This window comes from Mercenaria mercenaria, chromosome 4 (assembly GCF_021730395.1).
Source record: "Mercenaria mercenaria strain notata chromosome 4, MADL_Memer_1, whole genome shotgun sequence".
Lineage (NCBI taxonomy): Eukaryota > Metazoa > Mollusca > Bivalvia > Venerida > Veneridae > Mercenaria > Mercenaria mercenaria.
In genome coordinates, this window is record NC_069364.1 from 81,269,905 (window position 1) to 81,291,729 (window position 21,825).

The 21,825-nt window shown below is 36.5% G+C and overlaps 3 protein-coding genes across 3 annotated transcripts; 1 reads left to right on the forward strand and 2 right to left on the reverse strand.

The window, feature by feature from the left end:
* Window positions 1–547: 547 nt before the first annotated feature.
* Window positions 548–1,466, reverse strand: LOC128556682 (uncharacterized). The gene is made up of 2 exons (XM_053542297.1): window positions 1,244–1,466; window positions 548–1,134 (listed from the first exon to the last, which is right to left on the reverse strand). Exons 1-2 carry the CDS (start codon window positions 1,464–1,466, stop codon window positions 548–550), a joined length of 810 nt encoding a protein of 269 aa, XP_053398272.1.
* Window positions 1,467–2,025: 559 nt separating this feature from the next.
* On the forward strand, window positions 2,026–5,405 carry LOC128556683 (uncharacterized). Its single transcript, XM_053542298.1, has 2 exons — window positions 2,026–2,237; window positions 5,234–5,405. The coding sequence occupies exons 1-2, from the start codon at window positions 2,026–2,028 to the stop codon at window positions 5,403–5,405; spliced, it is 384 nt and encodes a 127-aa protein (XP_053398273.1).
* Window positions 5,406–11,811: 6,406 nt separating this feature from the next.
* Window positions 11,812–18,655, reverse strand: LOC123543174 (putative nuclease HARBI1). The gene is made up of 5 exons (XM_053541788.1): window positions 18,480–18,655; window positions 17,647–17,879; window positions 16,556–16,709; window positions 14,769–14,869; window positions 11,812–13,387 (listed from the first exon to the last, which is right to left on the reverse strand). The coding sequence occupies exons 2-5, from the start codon at window positions 17,808–17,810 to the stop codon at window positions 13,171–13,173; spliced, it is 636 nt and encodes a 211-aa protein (XP_053397763.1). The 5' UTR covers window positions 17,811–17,879; window positions 18,480–18,655; the 3' UTR covers window positions 11,812–13,170.
* Between the last annotated feature and the right edge of the window lie 3,170 nt (window positions 18,656–21,825).

The following is a 21,825-nucleotide window of genomic DNA, read 5'->3' on the forward strand; positions in this document are numbered from 1 at the left end:
ACGACCTCGTCGCAACACCCCTCGAGCAAGAAGCCGTGTCAGAGCCAGGACGAGTGCCAGTCACAGCATGGAGGTTGACAGCCACCTCCCAGTGAGTGGGGACCACCACCGCCCCAAGCCATTTCGGTCTTCAACTCCGCGGACTCTGCCTACATGACCCTGATTCAAGACCAGCAGCTCTGCGAGTCAGGTTATCAGAAATACTGACTATACTACGATATTGAATAGCATCTGAAAGACAATTGTTAATTTTCTATTGTTTATTATTGTGTAATTGCAGTTGAAGGCGATCATGGTCAAAACTCAGGGGTCCTGGATGAGGCCGAGCACTGAATGTGTTATTATGATTATTATTTCCTTTAATTGTTTCATGTTATGTTGATTTGCTATTATTATTTCTGTGATTTACGAAATAACGGGTGTTATTTTTGGGGGTTTATGTTCTTTAAATAAATAATTTAAATTTGACACTGAATTTTTGTTTTTTAATGCTTATCATTAGAAAACATAAACACATCAACACACATTGTTCATGTCCCAAGAGTTTTCATATCATATCCAATTGCCATGGAACAGCACCAGCCTCTGAGTTGCACCAGTGTTTCAGGAGGTTCCTCTGGCGCTTCCCCTGTCTGTTGTCCACGTTAGGTCCTCTGACATTGACGGTGTCCTCCAGATTGCGCTGTGTTCTCCATTGTCCAGGAATTACTTGATGATTATTGTCCTCACGGTCCATGCGAATGTTCTGCTGACGTGGATACCTCATACGCATCAGACTGTGCAAACACAGGCACGTGGTAACGATGAGCCTTACGGTTGCGGGAGCATGGTTCATAGTGGTGAGGAGAACCTGGAACCTATTGGCAAGGATGCCAAAGGCATTCTCGACCACACGACGTGCCCTTGACAGCCTGTAGTTGAAGATCCTCTCGTCGTCGCTCATACCACGGTGCGAATACGGCTTCATCATGTTAGACCTCAAGGCGAACGCGTCGTCACCGATTAAGTAGTACGGCACATCCTCGTTGTCGTTGGGCAGGGGTTCAGCTGGTTGTAAGCCAATAGAGCCATCATCGATGCATTCTTTCAGCTCAGACCCGTTATAGATTTGTGCATCGGATGCTGCTCCTTTCCCTGAAAAAAAAAAACAAATTACATCAACGTAAACATACAGTACAAATAGTAACACCAAGAATAATCTAATTCAATCTCCACTAAAGACATTATGTGAAAGAACACTTACCACCAACATCTGCCCAGATGAACTTGTAATCTGCGTCAACTAGGGCCATAATCACCACAGAATAGAATCCCTTGTAGTTGTAGTAGGTTGATCCGGAAGAGTTAGGGCATCTGCAGGCAACATGTTTGCCGTCAAGGGCACCACAACAATGAGGAAAGTTCCACCTTGTCATGAACTGGTTGGCAATCTCACGCCAGGCTTCAGGAGTGCTTGGAGGGGTCATCACATCATCCAGATACTCGTCAACGAGTCCAGCACTGTCGTCTTCGTCGGGGTCTTCTTCTCTGCGGGCGAGGTCCCTCGATGTGTTCAGCTATGTTCAAGTTCAGTACGTTTACTTCATGCTGGGCTATAGCAAGCATATATAGCCTCCTTATTCTTTCTGGATCTTCCATATTAGGTGCTCTCTACGGTAGCCCAAAATCAAATGAACCTTGCTTACAAAGAATCGGTTTATATACCCATATGCATGGACGTTCGGGAAACGCTCGAATGACGCTCAATGTACGCCAAAGGATGTTCGTTTGACTTCAGTCACACGATGCGTGCGCTAGGGGACCGTTCAGCGGTCGTTGACAGGTCGCCAGTGAGTCGTTCACTGCAAAGCAAACGATTAGTAACAACCAAGTAACGCTAGAGTAACGACTGACTATCGATAGCCGAACGCGTGCAACGCTCGGCGAACGTTAGTGCGTTTTACTAAACGTTCGTAACTTATACAACGTACGTGCGCATAAAATGTGCGTAACTCTTCAGTTGAAGGTATTTTTACGTTTATTGAAATGACGCGATTTTCCCGCAAAACTATCACCGAATCGTCTGCACGAATGATGGCAGACGTTCCATTAAAAAAGAGGAAGGAAAACTGGACCAGAGCAGAGGGAGAGGCTCTAAAGTCGGCATATTTTGAAAGAGCAAGTATTGTCGACGGCCGCCTTGGTCCGAAATTGCGCGCCGTCGACAAAGAGAGATGCTGGCGAGAAATTGAGGACAGGTGAATCTCTATGCCTTTTTCTTGCATCTTCATGTCGCTTATTTATTCTCTGGTTAAAATTCCAGTATTATAAACGATACTGTGTTGGTGCGTAAATATGGTCCATTAAAATTCTCCTTAAAGCTGGGTGAAAAAGTGTTTCTGGAAATGTGCTTCCAGCAGATTCGCATACTGTATTATAACATGGCTAATTTATAGAAGAATCTATTTTCAACGGCAGTCTCTCATTGTAATTTCTTTACGCCATTTGAGTTTGCTCTCTAAATTTGAAGTAGACTAATAGAGCTACTGGAAATTTCCTGTGAATTTTATCGGGAACAATTCAGAACTCATTTAGATCTAGTTTACATGCGAATGCACGAGTGGACAGTAATTTTGTACTAGATAGATCTGATCTGAAAAACAACAACAAACAAACAATGGCCATGTAACTTAAAAATGTAGATCTAAACTGACTTACATTTTACCTATCAAAGCTGTAATAACTCAAAAGTTCTTCCAGGTTTTCAGTAGCTCTACAGGCCTAGCAATAGGCCTACTCGATTACTAAGTTGTAAATCAACAAGCTCTTTCAAGCATCGATGACATTGAGGCACCAATCGCACCATGCACTTGAAACGGTGATTTGTTCAATTTAACACCATTTCAAAGCGCATGGTTCAAAGATAGCCTGTACATCCTTACAGATGTATTTAAAGTCCGCCACATATCCAGTTTCTTTAACAATCATCAGTTTTCAGTAAACAATATCCACCATATCGCGTCCCGGATGTGCATGAAATAGAATTTTTTTTCTCCGACAGAAATTTGTGACGTATGATAGAAATGACGTAAGAGTACTATGGCCATACAGTTTGCAAAATTATACGAGGTGCACAAGGGAACACTATCTAGTATATACACAATCAGCAGTACTGACGGAGAATTTCATTACACTTCATATTTTACTTTTTGAAACAATGCTTGCTTTATATAGTACATTCCTGTCGAAGTTGTAGTCTGGATTATGCTTTTAAATTTCACAGGGTGTATGTCCGTAGGCCTAACCGTGGCAAGTGTTACGTGTCTATTGTTTTCTTCCGGACTGAACGAACACATGCTAATTAGATCTACTGTATCTTGCACAGTCTTTTGATGAAATCCACGGAGATCGATTGTTAATTACCATTTTGTCCGGTGTTCATAGAAGTATCATAATTGGCATGTGACTTGTGTTAACTATCTCTACATCAGTATACATGTACTTAAAAAAACATGAAATGAGCCGCGCCACGAGAAAATCAACATAGTGGGTTTGCGACCAGCATCTGCGCAGTCTGGTCAGGATCCCTGCTGTTCGCTTTTAAAGCCTACTGCAATTTGAGAAACCGTTAGCGAGCAGCATGGATTCTGACTAGACTGCGCGGATGTGTAGGCTGGTCTGGATCCATGCTGGTCGCAAACCCACTATGTTGATTTTCTTATGACACGGCTCGAATATATATGTTACGGTAACTATTAAGGTAACATGATGATATAAATCCGGCTCCAATTTGTTTTTGTTTTCGGCTCCAATGGATTATGATGTTGGGTTTAACGCCGAACTGACATAATTAACGACTTTCCAGCTTTGATGGTTGCGGAAGACCCCCGTGCCCCTCCGTGCATTGTTTCATCACGAGCGGGCATCTAGGTAGAACCACCGACCATCCGTAAGCCATCTGGATTGCTACCTCACGTCGAGAATTCAACGCCCTGAGTGAGTGTCGAACCCAATTTGAAGAGGGGCAAGCGATTTGAAGCCAACGCTCTTAACCACACGGACACGGCGGTCCCCTTGGATTACTCCAGCCGCACGAGCGAAGAAAACATAATAATGTATTCAATGATGAAGGAGAAATATTACACCGACAGTGTATGTCTAGAGTGGCTAAAGTTGTATTATTCGGCAATAGCTTCTTTTTTTCAATGATCGCATATAATTACATGTTCCTTACAATACAAGACGGTAAAGAACAGGAATGATACAGATTTATAATTAAGCCAGAATGATGAAAGAAAAGCCTGCATAAGATGAGCTAAAATTGATAATATATATTAGTGTAATAAAGCTTTGACAGTTTTTTTGTTATTTTTCTACTGGAAAAAGCTATCATGTGATAGAATATCACATTTGCGAATGTACACATTGAATTTATTTAACTCGTTGAATAAAATTGATAAATTGCTCTTCAGTGCCTCGGATCTTACTTTTTTAGGACTCGTTTAATAAATTCAATATGAGAAGACACTCATGTAATATCCTCTATATAACTGTATAATACGCTTATTATCAGGTTCTAAGCAACTTCCATCTTTCTCACGGAATTTATAGTGGTCGTTAGCGGGGCTCAAACCTGCAATCCTTTATCAGTGAGGGTTTTAGAGATTACAGATCAATGACTGTATCCCTTAAACCATGGACCCAGACCCCAGGCCATGAGAATAATGATCACTATTACAAAACCTGTCTGCAAAGACCATCATTTTTATCTATCTCCCTTAAGGATATTATCATATTTAACCTACTAAGAATGAACACCTGTAAACAAAGACCAACGTTTGCTGTTTCCGCGTGTAGTGTTTATTTCTTTTTTTTGTTGGACTTACGTCGCACCGACACAATAATAGGTCATATGGCGACTTTCCAGCTTTAATGGTAGAGGAAGACCCCAGGTGCTCCCCCCCTGTGCATTATTTCATCACGAGCGGGCACATGGGTAGAACCACCGACCTTCCGTAAGCCAGCTGGATGGCTTCCTCACATGAAGAATTCAACGCCTCGAGTGAGGCTCAAACCAACATCGACGAGGGGCAAGTGATTTGAAGTCAGCGACCTTAACCACTCGGCCACGGAGGTCCCGCGTGTAGTGTTTACAAACATGTTCAACTGTATCTATATATTGCAGTTTTTATTCATAACAACTTTTATCTGTTAAAATTGAGCGCTGCTATATAAAACTAAATCATGCTTTCAGTGTCAATGCACAAGGAACTTGCATAAGAACAATGGAAGAGTGCAAGAAAAAACTGTCGGATATCAAGACAGATGTTAAAAAGAAAGAAAGGAGGAGGAGGCAGATGGCAGCAACAACAGGTGGTGGACCCCCTCCCATGTTGGAGGATTGGGAAGATAAGGTGAATAAATAAGTCTTTACAATGCATAAAATGAATTAGCAAGAGGGCAAAGATGGCCCTAGGTCGCTCTCCTGAGTATCACACCATATCAGTATAAACACAATTTACCTAGTATATTGAATTCATGAGAATATTCAAATTTTCATAAAGACTGAACCAAATCACGTAGCTCTTGAGTGTAACAAGCATTTTCTTTTATTTTACCTAGTGACCTAGTTTTCAATATAACTCGGACACATTTGTAATATACTTTATCAAATTTCATCCTGCATGGCGTAATTGGCGAAACAGTACCAGTGAGTACCTCAATAGACTCTCTATGTTCACAGTGTTGAATACATTTTTAAAAGGAAAAAGCAACAACACATTTACAATGTTTTCTAAACTTTTAATTTTCAAGTTAGTTGACTCTACTGATTCAAAACAGTCTTATCTAGACAAATGCATAAAATTAAGAAATGTAAGCAAACCAATGCAGCTATGAAAAATTAGACCCACTATGAAAATTTGTAAGTTCATGAGAGGCTATGACATTTCAATATTGCATACGTAAATGTAAATAACAAAAATCTAGAGTTGCTTTTTCGAAAAAAACAGCGCATGTCTCCCACAACTGTCTTATCATCTAATTAGTGAGTCAGAGTAAAAAGGCTGTTCGAAAAAAATCAACGCATGTCTCCCACAACTGTCTTATCATCTAATTAGTGAGTCAGAGTAAAAAGGCTGTTTTTGGGTAACGCATGGGCCATAATTCTAAAGTGCCTCAGGCGATATGGCTAGTTATCGGTCTTGGCCCAGGAGTTATGGTCAAAAACATTTTGTTCAAGTTTGATGAAGATCGGATTAGAAATGTTCAACCTAGAGCACGGACAAGATGGTCCGAGAGCTCACTGACTTTTATTGCAACAATTGAGGCCAAAAGAAGTTTATACATTTTTGGAAACACTATTTCATATCCTCCATGAAAACCCATTTCTTAAGTGTCAAAGCCGTGCCTATCTATATTTTGTTCGCTTATGTTTGTGGTATGGGAGGTTAAACTCACTTGTAAAAATTTAGGGGGTAGGGTAAAGTTTACGTCTACCAGTTTTTTTCACTGTTTAATTACAGTAGCTATTTGATTGTCAGTAAATGTATATATGTCAACCAATGTCAGCAAAAAGAAATTCATCAAAAAGGAATGAAGGGCAAACTTGATATTTAAGGTCAAAGGTCAAATTTATGTATAAATCACAAAAATTGGCATATTTGAAATTTATTTTTATACTTAAAAATTAGTTTGTTATCATAAGTCACTCAGTTTTACTTATGTAATGTGTTTATATCAGCCAAAGTCAGAAATGCAAATCTTATTGCAAAACGTCAAAGTCAACCCTGATAATTGAAGGTCAAAGTTCATTTTCATGCAAAAATGTGAAAAATGTTACCTTTATTTTTTTAATCTGTTTAATATGTATTCACATTATTAGTCACCGAAGTTAATTTGTTTTAATGTCTGTATGTCATGCAAAGTCAGCAGTGCAGATGTAACCTCAAAACTGCCAAGGATAAAGCTTATATCAAAGGTCAAAGGCCAAATTTGAGTGAAAAATTGCATGAATAGCTTCATGTTTGAAATATAAATGCTATTCCTAATCATTATTAATAATTGCTCGTGATTTATTTTAATGTATATATGTCCCACAATGTCAGTAATAAAGAGATCGTCTGAAATCAGAAAAGTTCAAATGTGATATTAAGGGTCAAAGGTCATTTTCATGTAAAAGGAAGAAAAATCGCTCTTTAATTTGTTGTTAATATTTTGTCGATATTAGTCAACGATATCAGTTCATTTAATGTATATTAAATGTTAGGCGATGTCTAGTATGCACATATAATTCCAAAACGTTCAAGGTCAACCATAATATCAAAGGTCAAAGGTCAAAAAAGTGAGTAAAATGTTGAAAAAATATCACCTATTTGTAATGATTTTTATTGTTTAAAAGTATTTGTTTTGTCATTTTAGTAACTGACTGTTGTTCATTTTACTGTATATATGTCAGACGTTGTCATAGAAGAGAAAATAAGTCAAGGTCAAACCTGGTATTGGAGGCCAGGGGTCACTTTTGTATAAAAAATCACAACCTTTACCATACATACTCATTACTTTGATCAAAAAATAGCTTGTTGTTATAATTCACTGTTAGCAATTTACTTTAATGTATACATGTCAAGCAAGGTTAGCAATGTAGGTCTTATCCTTATAAGTCAAAGGCAAACCTATTATCAAAGGTCAAAGGTCAAAGTTGTGTAAGAATTCACAAATAACAAGAATTTTGCAATGATTTTTGGTTGCGGGTTAATCTCGCTACCAAAGTTAAAGTGTATTTTTGACTATCATAGCATTTTTATTTTATTCAGAATCACATCCAAAAGATGTTCATGTGCTACACAAAATAGTCTCATTCATGCACAGTGCGGATGAATTATCAATGAACAAGCAATTCTTATTCAACCTGTATCCACTCACACTAACCATTTAGATTATATAAGATCCCGCTACCAAAGTTAAAGTGTATTTTTGACTATCAGAGCATTTTTATTTTATTCAGAATCACATCCAAAAGATGTTCATATGCTACACAAAATAGTCCCATTCATGCACAGTGCGATGAATTATCAATGAACAAGCAATTCTTATTCAACCTGTATCCACTCACACTAACCATTTAGATTATATAAGATCTTTCAATGATAAGGTATTCCAGCCCATGGTTACATCACAAGCTGGGTCAGGCAGATTTCATCTTAGATAAGAGGCACATTAAATTTGTATTTGTTTTTCATTCATGTATATTCATAGACCGCCATTTTAAACAGGAAATAAATCTATCAAAAACCCGCAACCATCAGACATTTCAAGGCTTCGATTCTTTATTGTGTAGGTTATTTCTGTCACTACTAGTAAAACTGATCAGTATTCATTTTCAAATATATACAACTGACAATATCACTGTTGAAATAATAATGAAAAGTAAGTCAAGGTCAAACCTGACATTAAAGGTAAAAGGTCTTTTTCATGTAAAAATTCAAAATACAGCATTTTTAATTTCTTCTTCGTTACAAATTATATTGTCATTTTGTTCATTGAAATCAATTTTGTCTTATGTTTATTTGTAAATCAATGTCAGCAATGCAGATCTAATTTCGAAAACAGTGATTGTTAAAGCTTATATCAAAGGTAAAAGGTGAAATTTGCGTGAAAGATCGCAAAAAGTAGCATTTTTGCAATACTTTTCCTTGTTTAAAAGTATTTTGTCATTATTAATATCTTATGGTTATTATATCTTATGGTTATTACTTGAAGTCTCATACATGTATATACATATATCTATATATGGGTCAATGTCTACAATGGAGATATCATAAGACATGAGTCTAGATCAGCCCTGATGTTAAAGTTTAAAATTCATTTTCGGGTAATAAATGCAAATTATAGCACTGTAACTTTATTTCTTTGTTCAAACATATCTTGTTATAGCTTGATGTTAATTCATTTTAAAGTTAGCCTTTACTTCCTTACTTCCTTACTGCCTTCCATCTTCTTATGGCCGTTTTATATTTTATGATTAGATGCGACAATGAACTGCATCGTATTCTGCAGGTCGCTGATATCTGTCCACGGCTTGATCCCAAATGGGATGTCTGTTGGCCAAACTTTCTGCCGTGTGCTTCTTCCAGATAGGAACAACTCTGCAGAATGTGAAACGGTGTTTGTTCCTCTGATCCGCACTGACATTTAGCTTTCTGTGCAAATCCTAGCTTCTTCATATGTTTTCACGGGCCACAGTCTTCAGTGCGCAGACGGAAGACAGTTAATTGGCTGTTTAGCTTGTGTAGATAGTCATGCTTTGGCGGGTAACTTCCATTTATGTTCTTCCAGTCTGACGCAAAGCTGTTCTTCCACAGAAGACGGAGCTTCTCTGTATGAAGTTGGAGGTTTGGGCTGTATTTGTCTGGTTGCTGTCTTTGCAAGTTTGTGCTTAGCTTCATTTCCAGCTATGCCCACATGTGCAGCTATCTATCGAAATGCTACATTGTTGTTCTCAGGCAGGAGACTGATGTTTTTCAACAGCTGTCTGATTAAGTTGTCTGATGGACCTGCTGAGAGAGCCTGAAGAGCTGACTTGGGGTCTGTTAGGAATATATTGTCCCTTTTCTTCTCGCTCATACTGTTCGAGTGTCGCCGATGTGAGGGCTTGCATCTGGATCTGTAGTTGGAGCATCTCTTGCCGACTGTATGAGAGAGTATGAAGGAGGAGCTGTCTGAAAATTTGATGTAGGCACCATCACAAGCTTTCTGAACTGCCTTTTCCACTGATCCATTGGTATATTCTTGGATGCAAGAGTGTGCTGGATAGCGGTTATTGATCATTTCTAGCGTAAGAGATTGTTGGTAAGCCTGATGGTGCTTTCCCTTTTCTTCTACTCCTGGCACCTCAAATCTGATCTTGGGAGCACATTGTCTGGGGAACCATTCATTGGGCTCGAGCGGCTCTGCCTCTGTGTCCAGTGCTGCTGCTTTCTATTTTGGCAGTTTTTTGACGATGTGGATAAGACTCTGTTTTTTCAGTATGTTCTATGTTCTGCTCTCGAATTTTGAGTGGAGTGGGTGGGATGGTAGTCTCTTTGCCTTCTCTGCATGGACAACAGCTTTGTACTCTCGTCTTGTCTCTAATGGTTCAGGGTTGGCTGTCTTTTCGATTCATTTTATTTGAGTTGTTTTCATTGCCCCGGGATTATACTCAGACATGAAATTTAACACTGTCCAGTTTATTTTTACTGGTTTTGGAAGCAGGTACCAATGAGGTTGATGCGTACTCTGCTATGTATCGTACGTTGCCTGTGTAGACTTGCAGAGGATCTTTGCATTTACTCCCCAGCTTGTTCCTGCCAGTTATTTTCATAGTGTCGAGTTTTTTGAAGGCCCTCTTCTTTGACCTTTAATGTCAGATTTGACCTTGACTAATTTTTAATTATTATTTCAAGAATGATATCATCTGTTATAAATACATTAAAATGAATAATAATTAGTTAATAGTTTTTAAATACCATAAAAATATAATGAAAAAATCGTTGCAAAAATACTGGGTTTTGGCTAATTTTCACGCAAATTTGACCTTTGACCTTTGATAATAGGTTTTGCTTTGCCTTCTTTGGATAGGACCTACATTCCTGACCTTGCTTGACATATATACGTTAAAATAAATTGCCAACAAAAATTTCTAACAAGAGCTATTATTTTTGAACAAAGTAATGAGTAAGTATGCTACAAATTGATCTTTTACATAAAACTGACCCCTGACCTTTAATACTACGTTCGACCTTGACTTATTTTCTCTTCCACGACATCGTCTGACATATATACAGTAAAATGAAAAACGATCAGTTACTAAAATGACAAAACAAATACTTTTAAACAATAAAAATATTACAAACAGGCGATATTATTGCAACATTTTATTCACTTTTTTGACCTTTGACCTTTGAAATTATGGTTAACCTTGAATGTTTTGGAATAATATGTGCATACCAGACATCACCTACTTTTTATACATTAAAATGAACTGATATTGTTGATTAATATCGACAAAATACCATTAACAAGAAGAAAAAATAAAGAGCTATTTTTTTCATTCTTTTACTTGAAAGTGACCTTTAACCTTTAATATCACATTTGAACTTGTCTTATTTTAGACTATATCTTTATTACTGACATTGTGCGACATATATACATTAAAATAAATTACGTGCAATTACAAATAATGATGTGAAATAGCATTTATATTTCAAACAAAAAGCTATTCATGCAATTTTTCACAGACATTTGACCTTTGACCTTTGATATAAGCTTTACCCTTGGCAGTTGTGTGGTTACCTTTGTACTGCTGACTTTGCCTGGCATACAGACATTAAAACAAATTAACTTCGGTGACTAATAATGTGAATACATATTAAACAGATTAAAAAAGTAAAGGTAACATTTTTGACATTTGTGCATGAAAATGAACTTTGACCTTCAATTATCAGGGTTGACTTTGACGTTTTGCAATAAGATTTGCATTTCTGACTTGGGCTGATATAAACACATTTCATAAGTAAAACTGAGTGACTTATGGTAACAAACTAATTTTTAAGAATAAAAATAAATTTCAAATATGCCAATTTTTGTTCATTTGTACATAAATTTGACCTTTGACCTTTAATATCAAGTTTGCCCTTCATTCCTTTTTGATGAATTTCTTTTTGCTGACATTGGTTGACATATATACATTTACTGACAATCAAATAGCTACTGTAATTAAACAGTGAAAAAATTGGTAGACGTAAACTTTACCCTACCCCCTAAATTTTTACAAGTGAGTTTAACCTCCCATATCACAAACATAAGCGAACAAAATATAGATAGGCACGGCTTTGACACTTAAGAAATGGGTTTTCATGGAGGATATGAAATAGTGTTTCCAAAAATGTATAAACTTCTTTTGGCCTCAATTGTTGCAATAAAAGTCCGTGAGCTCTCGGACCAAGAGTAAAAAGACTGCCTTCCAGTTATTCAAAGGCCATAATTCCAAAGTTTCTTGCCGATTTGGCTAGTTATTGATCCTGGCCTAGGACTTATTGACAAAAACAATTTGTTAAAGTTTGGTGAATATCTGATGAAAATTGTTCGACACAGAGAACCGACAATAGTAAAAAGGCTGCCTTTCGGTAATTCAAGGGCCATAATTCCGAAGTGCCTAGACCTATTTGACACACACAAGATTGCATAATTATGTGGACTGTATGTATATAGACTGTATGTATACAGTATAGTAACAAAAAACAAAGTCTCATAACTATGCAGAATATTTATCTAAAAGAACGTAACATGCACCATGCACAACTAGGGTTGGTACTGATCACTTGTGTGAAGTTTCAATTAATTGTGTGCAAGGGTTCGGAAGATTAGGCGCGCACAAGATTGCATATGCAGACTGTATGTACATCGTATTTTAACAAGAAACAAAGTCCCATAACTCTGCAATTTTTGTTGTTGAAAGAACCTAACATACCCCATGCACAACTACTGTTGTTACTGATCACTTCCGTGAAGTTTAATTAAATTGTGTCGAGGGGATAAGGAGAGATGATGCGCACAAGATTGTGTCTATGTATATAGTATAGTAACGAAAAACAAAGTCCCGTAACTCTGCAAATTTTTTTTTCTGAAAGAACCTAATATGTCCCATGCACAACTGCTGTTGTTACTGATGACTTGTGTGAAGTTTCATTAAATTGTGTCAAGGGGATGAGGAGAGATGGTGCGCACAAGATTGTGTCTATGTATATAGTATAGTAACAAAAAACTCTGCAATTTTTTTCTCTGAAAGAACCTAACATGCCCCATGCACTACTACTGTCGCTACTGATGACTTGTTTGAAGTTTCATTAAATTGTGTCAAGGGGATGAGGAGAGATGGTGCGCACAAGATTGTGTCTACGGACAGACAGACGGACGGACAGACAGACAACCTGAAACCAGTATACCCCTCCCCCACTTACAACTTTGTTGTCGGGGTGGGGGGGGGGTAAAATAAAATGTCTGTTTTTATCTTCCATTGGACAATGAAACACACTGAACTTTTCAAAGTTTTCCTGAAGAATTTCTAACTTCATTCAATTTGAAAAGTCTAGATGTTTTTCATAATACAATAAAAGACAGAAACATGCATCTTATATGGTCAGAAAAACATTCTTAGAACCTATTAATTAAAGCGTCTCTAGTTCTCTGTGCATTGGGTTCCACATTCCCCTGGTACGGTTGACCGTCCATATCTGGATGTTGATCTACTTGGCCATCAAAGTCGATACCATTGTCTATGCACAGGTTGTGCAGTTTGGCACAAACAACAAACACTTTCGCAGCTCTCTCAGGTGTTATCTGCAGAAATCCACCAGTTTTGTGAAGGCATCTGTGTACAATGTAAAAATAATATCTTTAACTTTTTCAAAATAACTATATTCTGTCTGTATTTGGTTTTTAGGTGATTATTTAACAAATAATCAAAGCATTTGAGTGGTTTATCATCTGATTTACCATTTAGATACATTGGAATTGAACCATGGGGCATTAGCCCGAGAGGTTAAATACTGAAGTATCTGAACAATGAATAAACTAGACAAGATCTTGATCTGACATGCTCATTGATATATTTTTGATAAATATCATGCTGGACTTCATTTAGGTGAGGAATAATGTATCAGACGTCAGGCAGCAATTTAATGTCATAATACTCTCTTACTGGTCTGTGCATCAACCATTGTTTATTGCATAATATACAGAGCATGATATTCTTCTTTGTTTAACTGAAAATCAAATCGAGCCATATTAGAATATAAGATATATAAAAATCCAAAAAACTCAAAATGCTCTGAAGTACAATTTCACTTCTACAATGCCACCTGAAGATGAACTGTACAATAATTGAGCTGTCTGTGCAAAAATCTTTTGGTCTATTGTCAATCACTATCAAACCTTGACAACACTGTGCAGATGACAATTTATATTTTCAGTGAAAGAAATTTATGTAATATTGTGCAATTTCTAATTACTTTTTACTCTAGAAAATAGAAGTTAACAGATTAACAACTTTAATTTTGAAAAACAATGTCCATGGTGGAATAAAAAGTTATCCTTAAAGAAATGAAAATTCTATCAAAAACTGAAAAAGATCACCCTGAAAATCAAGGTCAAATGTTTTTAATCAATGTAATGGACATGTGATAATGAATTTTATCTGTGAATAGGGAGGAATTCATAAAGAAATGATAAGTTAAGGCAAGGTGGCATAAAAAGACTTCAATATTGTATGTCTTTACTTAAACTTAATAGTTGAGCATTATGAATAATTCTACCACAAGCCGATTCATTTCCCTATTAAACAAAGAAAACAGAAAACAGTTAATTATTATACAACAAATCACTGTTCTAACGTCACATTTATTACGGCATGGCATCAAATGGCATAGTGGCACGCTGGAAAAGAAACCGATTGAAAACGGGCAAATGTTTAATGCATGTCATCAAGGATGTGCTTAAAAATCCTTTGTAACATGTTGGAATCGAAATAATATATATCTTATTTAGTGATCTGCTCTTGAATAAATCATTGTTTGCCATTCAGATGCGTATTATTATGTCACTTGTGCTGCACCCTCGTGATATAATTCCTTTGCATATGAACTCCAAACAATGATTTATATTCAACGACAAATCACTGGATGAGATATATTATTAATTAAATATACCTGCACTAATGTAAACATTAAATAATAAATTGTGAAAATATTTACCTGAAACGAGATTTAAGCAAACCAAATGCTCTTTCAACCACCATTCTGGTTCTGCTGTGTGCGGTGTTGAAGGCATTTTCTTGTCTTGTTGATGGTCTAATCTGTTGATATTCCGTAAACACAAAAATTAATATAATACAACAAATTTTTTGTTATTGAATATATAACGTATTACATGACAAGAACATAACAAGAGCAGCACCCACCAGTGCTAGATGCTTGACTTTATTGTACCTGATAGTAAAATGGAAGAAATTTGAGAAAAGGGGATTCAACTCATCAAATTCCTTAATGTAGTTACCTCCTCTTCTGTACAGGAGGCCATTACTGTAATCAAATAATGTTGTATGTTTGTTTTGAGTTTAACCCCATTTTTCAACAGTATTTTAGTAATGTAATGGCAGACAGTTCACCTAACCAGTGTTTCTGTATTCTGTGCATGTACAAACTTGTTATCCGTAAGTAACCGCTAACTTCCCCACATGAATCCAGAGGTGGAAAACAAATGATTTCAGACACAAACGTATTTTATCAAATCATCATGGAGAACATACATACCCCTTGCCGAGGGCTTGGATTCGTGATCCACAGATCTACGCTCTCTGTATTGAATTGGATTTCAAGTCAACATATCTTACAGATATTGAGAAATTTGACCTAAATGCAAACTTCTTAATTGTAAAATTGACATTAACTGGCATTTACCACATGTTTGATGTTGCAGGAGTGTAATAAAGCCATTGAATAAAAATGATAATACACTAGTGTAATAAAGCTTTGACGTCGACGTCGTTTATAGTATAGGAGACGTTGGTCAAATTGTCTTGTTTATATAGTAAATGAAAGTAGAATTTTTTATCTTTTGACAGGAAAGGCTAACATGTGATAAATAGAATATTACATTTGTGACTTTCCACATTGAATTTATTGAACTCGTTGAATAAAACTGATAAAATGCTCGGTAGAGCCTCGCATTTTATCATTTTATTCAACTCGTTTAATAAATTCAATATGAAAAGACACTCATGCAATATCCTCTATACTGGTACTGATGATAAACCCGGACAGATGATAAAGTCGACCACCTTGGAATTATTTGATTGCAATCGGTTATTTATAAAAGTGAACACACCATCTTATAGTTTTCACTTACAACACCAACTGGTGTAAACAAAAACAAAATTGGTAAATATTCTGCATAAATAAATGACTTACATTTATATGTCTAAAAAAAATTTATCCAAAATTACTGGGGAAGAGTGTTTTTTTTGCACATGCTCAATGTTGACACATGAAGGTTGGACATTGGGTCACTTTTCATTACTTAATCAGGAATGACTGTTGCAGCCTTTTGGGGAAAGTTTCAATATAATACTACAAAGAAAATTTTGTAAATGATAAAGTGGTCGAATTTATCATCAGTCAATGTTCATACAGTCCCCATTTTACAAACCCCTTTCAGGGCCTCATTTCGTGTGAGTTTGCTTACTAAATATAATTTTGTATTATGTAAAGATTTCAGCAAATGTTAAACTTTAATTTGATACCGACCATTGATTACAATTTGCATAAATAAAAAAGTTACAGGCAAAAAACCTCATTTTCTGTTCGTGTTTATCATCAGTACCAGTATATGGCATATAATTAACTGGCATATATGTTCTTTGTAGTATGTTATTTGAAGCACGAGAATCATCTTACACCACGGGGTGTAAGATTGATTTTTCCAGCACTGGTAAGAAAACCGGCAATCCCCGTCTGGTAGGCAAGAACAAATATTTGTTTACCTTGGGTGTGACCAGATATGGCTTCAAGGCATATCCAGAATCTCCAACGAGCCAACCATGGTTTCCTGTCTCTAACCAGGCCTTCAATCCACAACTTTCAAACATGGTACTGTCATGGGTTGAACCCGGCCATTGAGCAACTACATCCACGAACCTGTAATATTATTATCTTTAATAAAAAGTAAATATTTTAAATATTGCAAGTGGTAGACTGCCAGAATTTATTATAATATATCTACATGAACTTAATGCAAAATGTCCATATGGATTGAAGAAAATAATTTCTTAATTCAGACTCGATTTAGTGGTTTCAAGTTATGCTTTGGAAAAACATTATTTTGTATAATAAAGGGAGATAACTAAAATCCATATGAAGTTATGGTTATTTTGATAATGTACATCTTTTCAATGGCCTTTAAATATCATTACATGAAATTTAATTATACTTAAATGCTGTTAATACTTTTCAAGTTACCGGTATGCCCAGAACAAGCATTATGTTGCATAAAAAGGGGAGGAAATTAAAAAAATTGGTAGGTAAAGTTATCGTTCTTTGACAATACTATTCGTCTTAATAGCCTTTATCATTATGTGAAGTTTCAATCAAATAACATTAATACTTTTCAAGTTATGCTCAGACAATAATGTGATTGACAGACAGACGGTCAAAATGGCAACTATACGCTTCCATTTGGGGAGTATAAAGAGAATGGCACTTTATTCTTTGCCAAGGACATGGAGTTTAAAATATGTAAAATGTTTTATGTTTAGAGCTTCTTTTAATTTATGAAATATATTTTGGAAAGAAAACTTTGCAGTTACTTCAATAAACGACAACAATATTATAATGTACTTTCATAATTTCAATCTTTATATGCATTTATATCACATGTGACAGCCTTTTTACCTAATTATGCATATTTATGAACCATCAATGTACTGTTAAGATTTCCCAACTGATTAAGGTTCAATTGATAAAGATGTGATCATTATGAACATAAATGCATAACTTACATGACTATATGCAAAGAAATTTATTATTCACTCAAATATAATATAGATACTACAGTAAAAACGTCTAAGTACTATACCGCATGTCTGGATCCACAACTGCTTGTACATTTATTGCGTGATACCCTTTTCGACACACAAAAATGTCTTCTCTAACTTTTGGTGCCAGAATTGGGATGAGTGTGCCGTCAATCGCACCAATACAATTCGGAATCCTTGCGATATTGAAGAACTTTCTTTTCATTGTTGCCAGAGACGCAGCAGTTCTGGGGAAATTGATGTTATTCAGCTTTGCATCAAGTGCTTCGATAACCTTCAGTTTAAACATTATTTATTGTATTATAATTATCATGTACATTGTACATTGTATACATTCACACTTAGAAGTTACAACTAATAATACATTACAAAATTTACACAATACTTAAAAGTTATACACAACTCCTATTTAATGGGTTTATTTCAAAATGAAAATATCATTCAGTTTCTATGCCATAAAAGGCATGCGATCTGATCCGGACCCACTCTGTTCAATTAACATCTCATTATAACTATACTGACTGAATAGCGAACAGTATGGATCCTGATCAGACTGCAAATGTGCCGGCTTATTCGGATCAATACTGTTCGCAACGGACATAAGGCTGGTTTTCGCAAGACACGTCTCATCTGTAATTTAGATTTATTACTGGTATTAAAGTGTTTTATGTAATTGAATGAAAATGAGACTATAGACAGAAAAATATTTAAACATAATTTAACTGAAACACAATGTTAAATTAGATGTAAATTCTGAATTTCGAAGATACTGTAGACAAATCTTGAATAAATTGCGGCTCATAGAGAGTTATTTATTGTTTACAAACATTCTATTATTTATCATTGAATACTAAAATGTAACATATTGACTTACTTGCCATATGCATCGACATACAGAACTCTTTGAGACACCATGTATTAGCCCGCCCTCGCTGTAAAATTCACCTTTCGCCAGGAACTGTAGTGTGATCAGTAGCTGAATTGAATACAAATTAAACAAACTCACATTTCACGTTTCAATCATAGTCCAACAAATTTAACCCCCAAAATAATAGTAAAGCCCTAGAAATATTATACCTTTGTCAGCTTGTTTGCTCAGCCAGCTACATCTACATGTATCGTGGTCGAACCGTCTTTCGAACCTCTTAATTGTTGACATGGGCTGATACTTATTTGCGGTAAATGTTAAATAAAATAACGAATCAGCAATGTAAAATAATCATTTATAAATACCTTGCAAATATTAAGTTACTACATCCTTCGTCAGTTATCCAACAATCGTCCAAAGTTTCCCACCACCCTAACATCTAAAACAAAATGGCGGCCAAAAATAGAGCACCTGCTTTCGAACCTATTTTTAAATTACAGCACAGTTCAAAAAAAATGTTCCAAAAGTCTCAACACTGTAACAGTAATTAACTTTGAACTTTAAACAATTCATAACAGTTATTTATTTTCTATTCTTCAGTGTTTGTTTGGTCATGGCAAGGGCAGATAAACGTATCATTACGCCTAATTACTCTCTGCTTGCAGCAGTAATTAAGTGTGTCCAGTGTTTACAACCTGGAGAATCACACTGGGCCCACTTTGTAATCACCAATGACACACAATTTTTCAGTTGAGCGGGCTGAAACAATTTGCAGACGCAGCATTTGTCCTCATCTGGCATATCATCATCAGAGTCATCAGTGTTTGAATCTGTATCTAGAAGAAGGTTAATGTGTGATGGTCCAGGAGTAGGTTCGGGGTGGTGGAAAACAATGGGCTGTACATATGGCTTTTCTTTGCTGGATGACTTCTTACAGACCTTCTTTGGGATGTTTGACTTTGGTTTCCTGGGTGTCTTTGTTGGCTGTTTTACTATGGGTTTGGGTTTAGTAATAATTTGTTGTGATATGTCTGAACTGGTGATTTCCTGACCAGAAACAACATTACTGAAAGTTTTCTTAGCTGATGCCTGATGGAACTCCTTTTTTAATTCAATTACAGTCTCTGCTGCCCGGAAGTATGCATTTAGGTCACACTGAACATCAGGAACCTGTTCGGATGGCTCTTGAACAGAGCAACATAAGGCTCTGATGGCTTGAAGTTGTCAGTACTTATGGCTGTTCTGTCAAGAGGAAATATGCCCGTTTTCTGAAAGGCTGACTTGAGGTTGTTATTTGACAGTGCTGTTACATATGAACTAGAAGCCAGAGCAGCAACATTAAACCTGGTAATTTTCGATGATGGATGTTCCCTCAGAAACTTATGGCATGTGTTGTTGTATATCTTCTGTAGGGGCCCAAAGCCCCCTACATCCAGGGGCTGAAGACAGTGGCTTGTGTGGGCAGGCAGCCACAAAGAGAATATATTGTTCCTTTTAGCCCATTCAAGTACAGGAACATTGATGTGCGATCTGTGTCCATCAAATATGACAAGTACTGGCTGATTACTGTCTGGTCTTTGTATGTATTTGAGAAAGTGGCTCTCTAAATATTCATGAAAAAATGACTGAGTTAGACCAGCCAGTTTTTGACATAGTTCCAGCTGAACCAGAAGCTGCACCTTGAAGCAAGTCTTCATTCATCCGCTGCCCTTTAAACACAAAGAATGGAGGCACTTGGGTTCCAATGGCATTTCCTCCCCCAATGATTGTGGTTACAGCTGACCTGGAGGAAGTATTGCAGGTACACTTGCCTTGCCACCCACAATATATGGTGGTGAGTGCTCTGTCTGTATGCCCTTTTCGTCAATATTATATATGCACTCAGGTTTGTTGAGAAGGTTATTGTTCATGATTACAGTTTCTAAGTTTGTAAAGTAACTGTTCACTGCCTGTTGAGATGTGGATGCAGCTCTACATTTTGTTAAAGCTCTAGGCTTAGTAACTCTAAGCTCAGGCCACCTTTTCTGAAGCCACTGAACCACTTTACAGAGAGAGGTTTGTCAGGAGAACGTTTCTTCAGAAAAACTGCATAATCACTGGCTTTGGAAACAACTTCTGTGATGGTGAATCCATACCCAAGGTCTGCCATATGCTTTATATGTTCCACCAGTTTAGCCTCCTCTTCTTGAGTGAACAATGGACCTGGTCCTGTCATCAGTGTTTCCTGGGTCAACACGGCCTTTCACACGATCACGAAGTGTATTATGTGGAACACCATACTGCCTAGCAGCAGTCTTCACAGGAATGCCCGTCTCTTTAACCAGTTTATAAGCATTAAACAATGCTGAAGGAGAATATCCCTTGTGCTTCATAGCTCTCTTCACTGGATTCAACTGAAATATAAATTGAATCAATTAAAAATTTTTTTTAAAAAAATCATAAAAAGAAGGTGAAAAAGCAATGGATTTCAGTATTTGAACAGTGCAGTAAAAATTGAGAGTCACATGATTTCACCATGGTCACGTGACCTCTGCAGCAGCCGAAGAGAGCGAGGTCAACTGTCAAAAACTTTGAGCACCTTTTATGTTAAAACTGGGTTGAAATTCTATTGGTTATATATTGGGGTCAATAAAGTAATAAGAATTTTATTGATTTTTATCTTAATTGGAAGAAAATAGTTAATACTTACTTGTTTATGACGCATAATTTTTGGTTTGACAGCTGTAGCGTGTTGTTTGTAAACAAAGCACCGATACTCACAAATTGATGACGTAATGCGCACTTGTGCATGCGTGAAAATCGCGAGAAAATGAAAGGTTCGAAAGGAGGTGGGGTTCGAGAGAAGGTGCGACCACGATATAGATATTTGTGGGTCTACTTTTCAGTGGTTCACTATTGTGTGGTAGATTTTACTGGCAAAAGAACATTTAGTTGGTTGTTGTCTTAATTAATTATCACAAGACATCAACTCAACCTTATGCAATATGCCAGCATTTTCGTCGAAGCCTACTTTCTCAGCCCAGCCAGTGTTCCAACTTCAACTCTGACAACTTTTTAGACAGTGCTACATAGACACCACTGTTTTATGAAATCCATAAGTTTAAGCGATAAAAAAACAACAGCACGTGTGTCCCCACATACACAATGCATTATTATTCTTAAATCTCAAACATCAAATTTTGGTTCTCGTGTGTATTGTAAGGGTGAAGGTCGTAAACAATGGGAGATAACACAGTCACAACTAAATCAGGCTATAGACACGTCGACCGACATTAGACTACTGCAACGATACTGAAAATGATAACACTAACAATATAGATCTTTATATGAGATAGATCTGCAGTACGGTAAT

Bases quoted from the DNA above. Each gene is read 5' to 3' on its own strand.
- LOC123543174 (XM_053541788.1), bottom strand. From the start codon at position 17,810: ATGAAAAGAAAGTTCTTCAATATCGCAAGGATTCCGAATTGTATTGGT. The intron at 16,710-17,646 runs GTATAGTACTTA...ATAATATTACAG, and splicing joins GTTGTGGATCCAGACATGCG to GTTCGTGGATGTAGTTGCTC. The intron at 14,870-16,555 runs GTAAACAAATAT...GAATATCAACAG, and splicing joins CATATCTGGTCACACCCAAG to ATTAGACCATCAACAAGACA.
- LOC128556683 (XM_053542298.1), top strand. From the start codon at position 2,026: ATGACGCGATTTTCCCGCAAAACTATCACCGAATCGTCTGCACGAATG. The intron at 2,238-5,233 runs GTGAATCTCTAT...TCATGCTTTCAG, and splicing joins TGGCGAGAAATTGAGGACAG to TGTCAATGCACAAGGAACTT.
- LOC128556682 (XM_053542297.1), bottom strand. From the start codon at position 1,466: ATGACCCCTCCAAGCACTCCTGAAGCCTGGCGTGAGATTGCCAACCAG. The intron at 1,135-1,243 runs GTAAGTGTTCTT...TTTTTTTTTCAG, and splicing joins CATCTGGGCAGATGTTGGTG to GGAAAGGAGCAGCATCCGAT.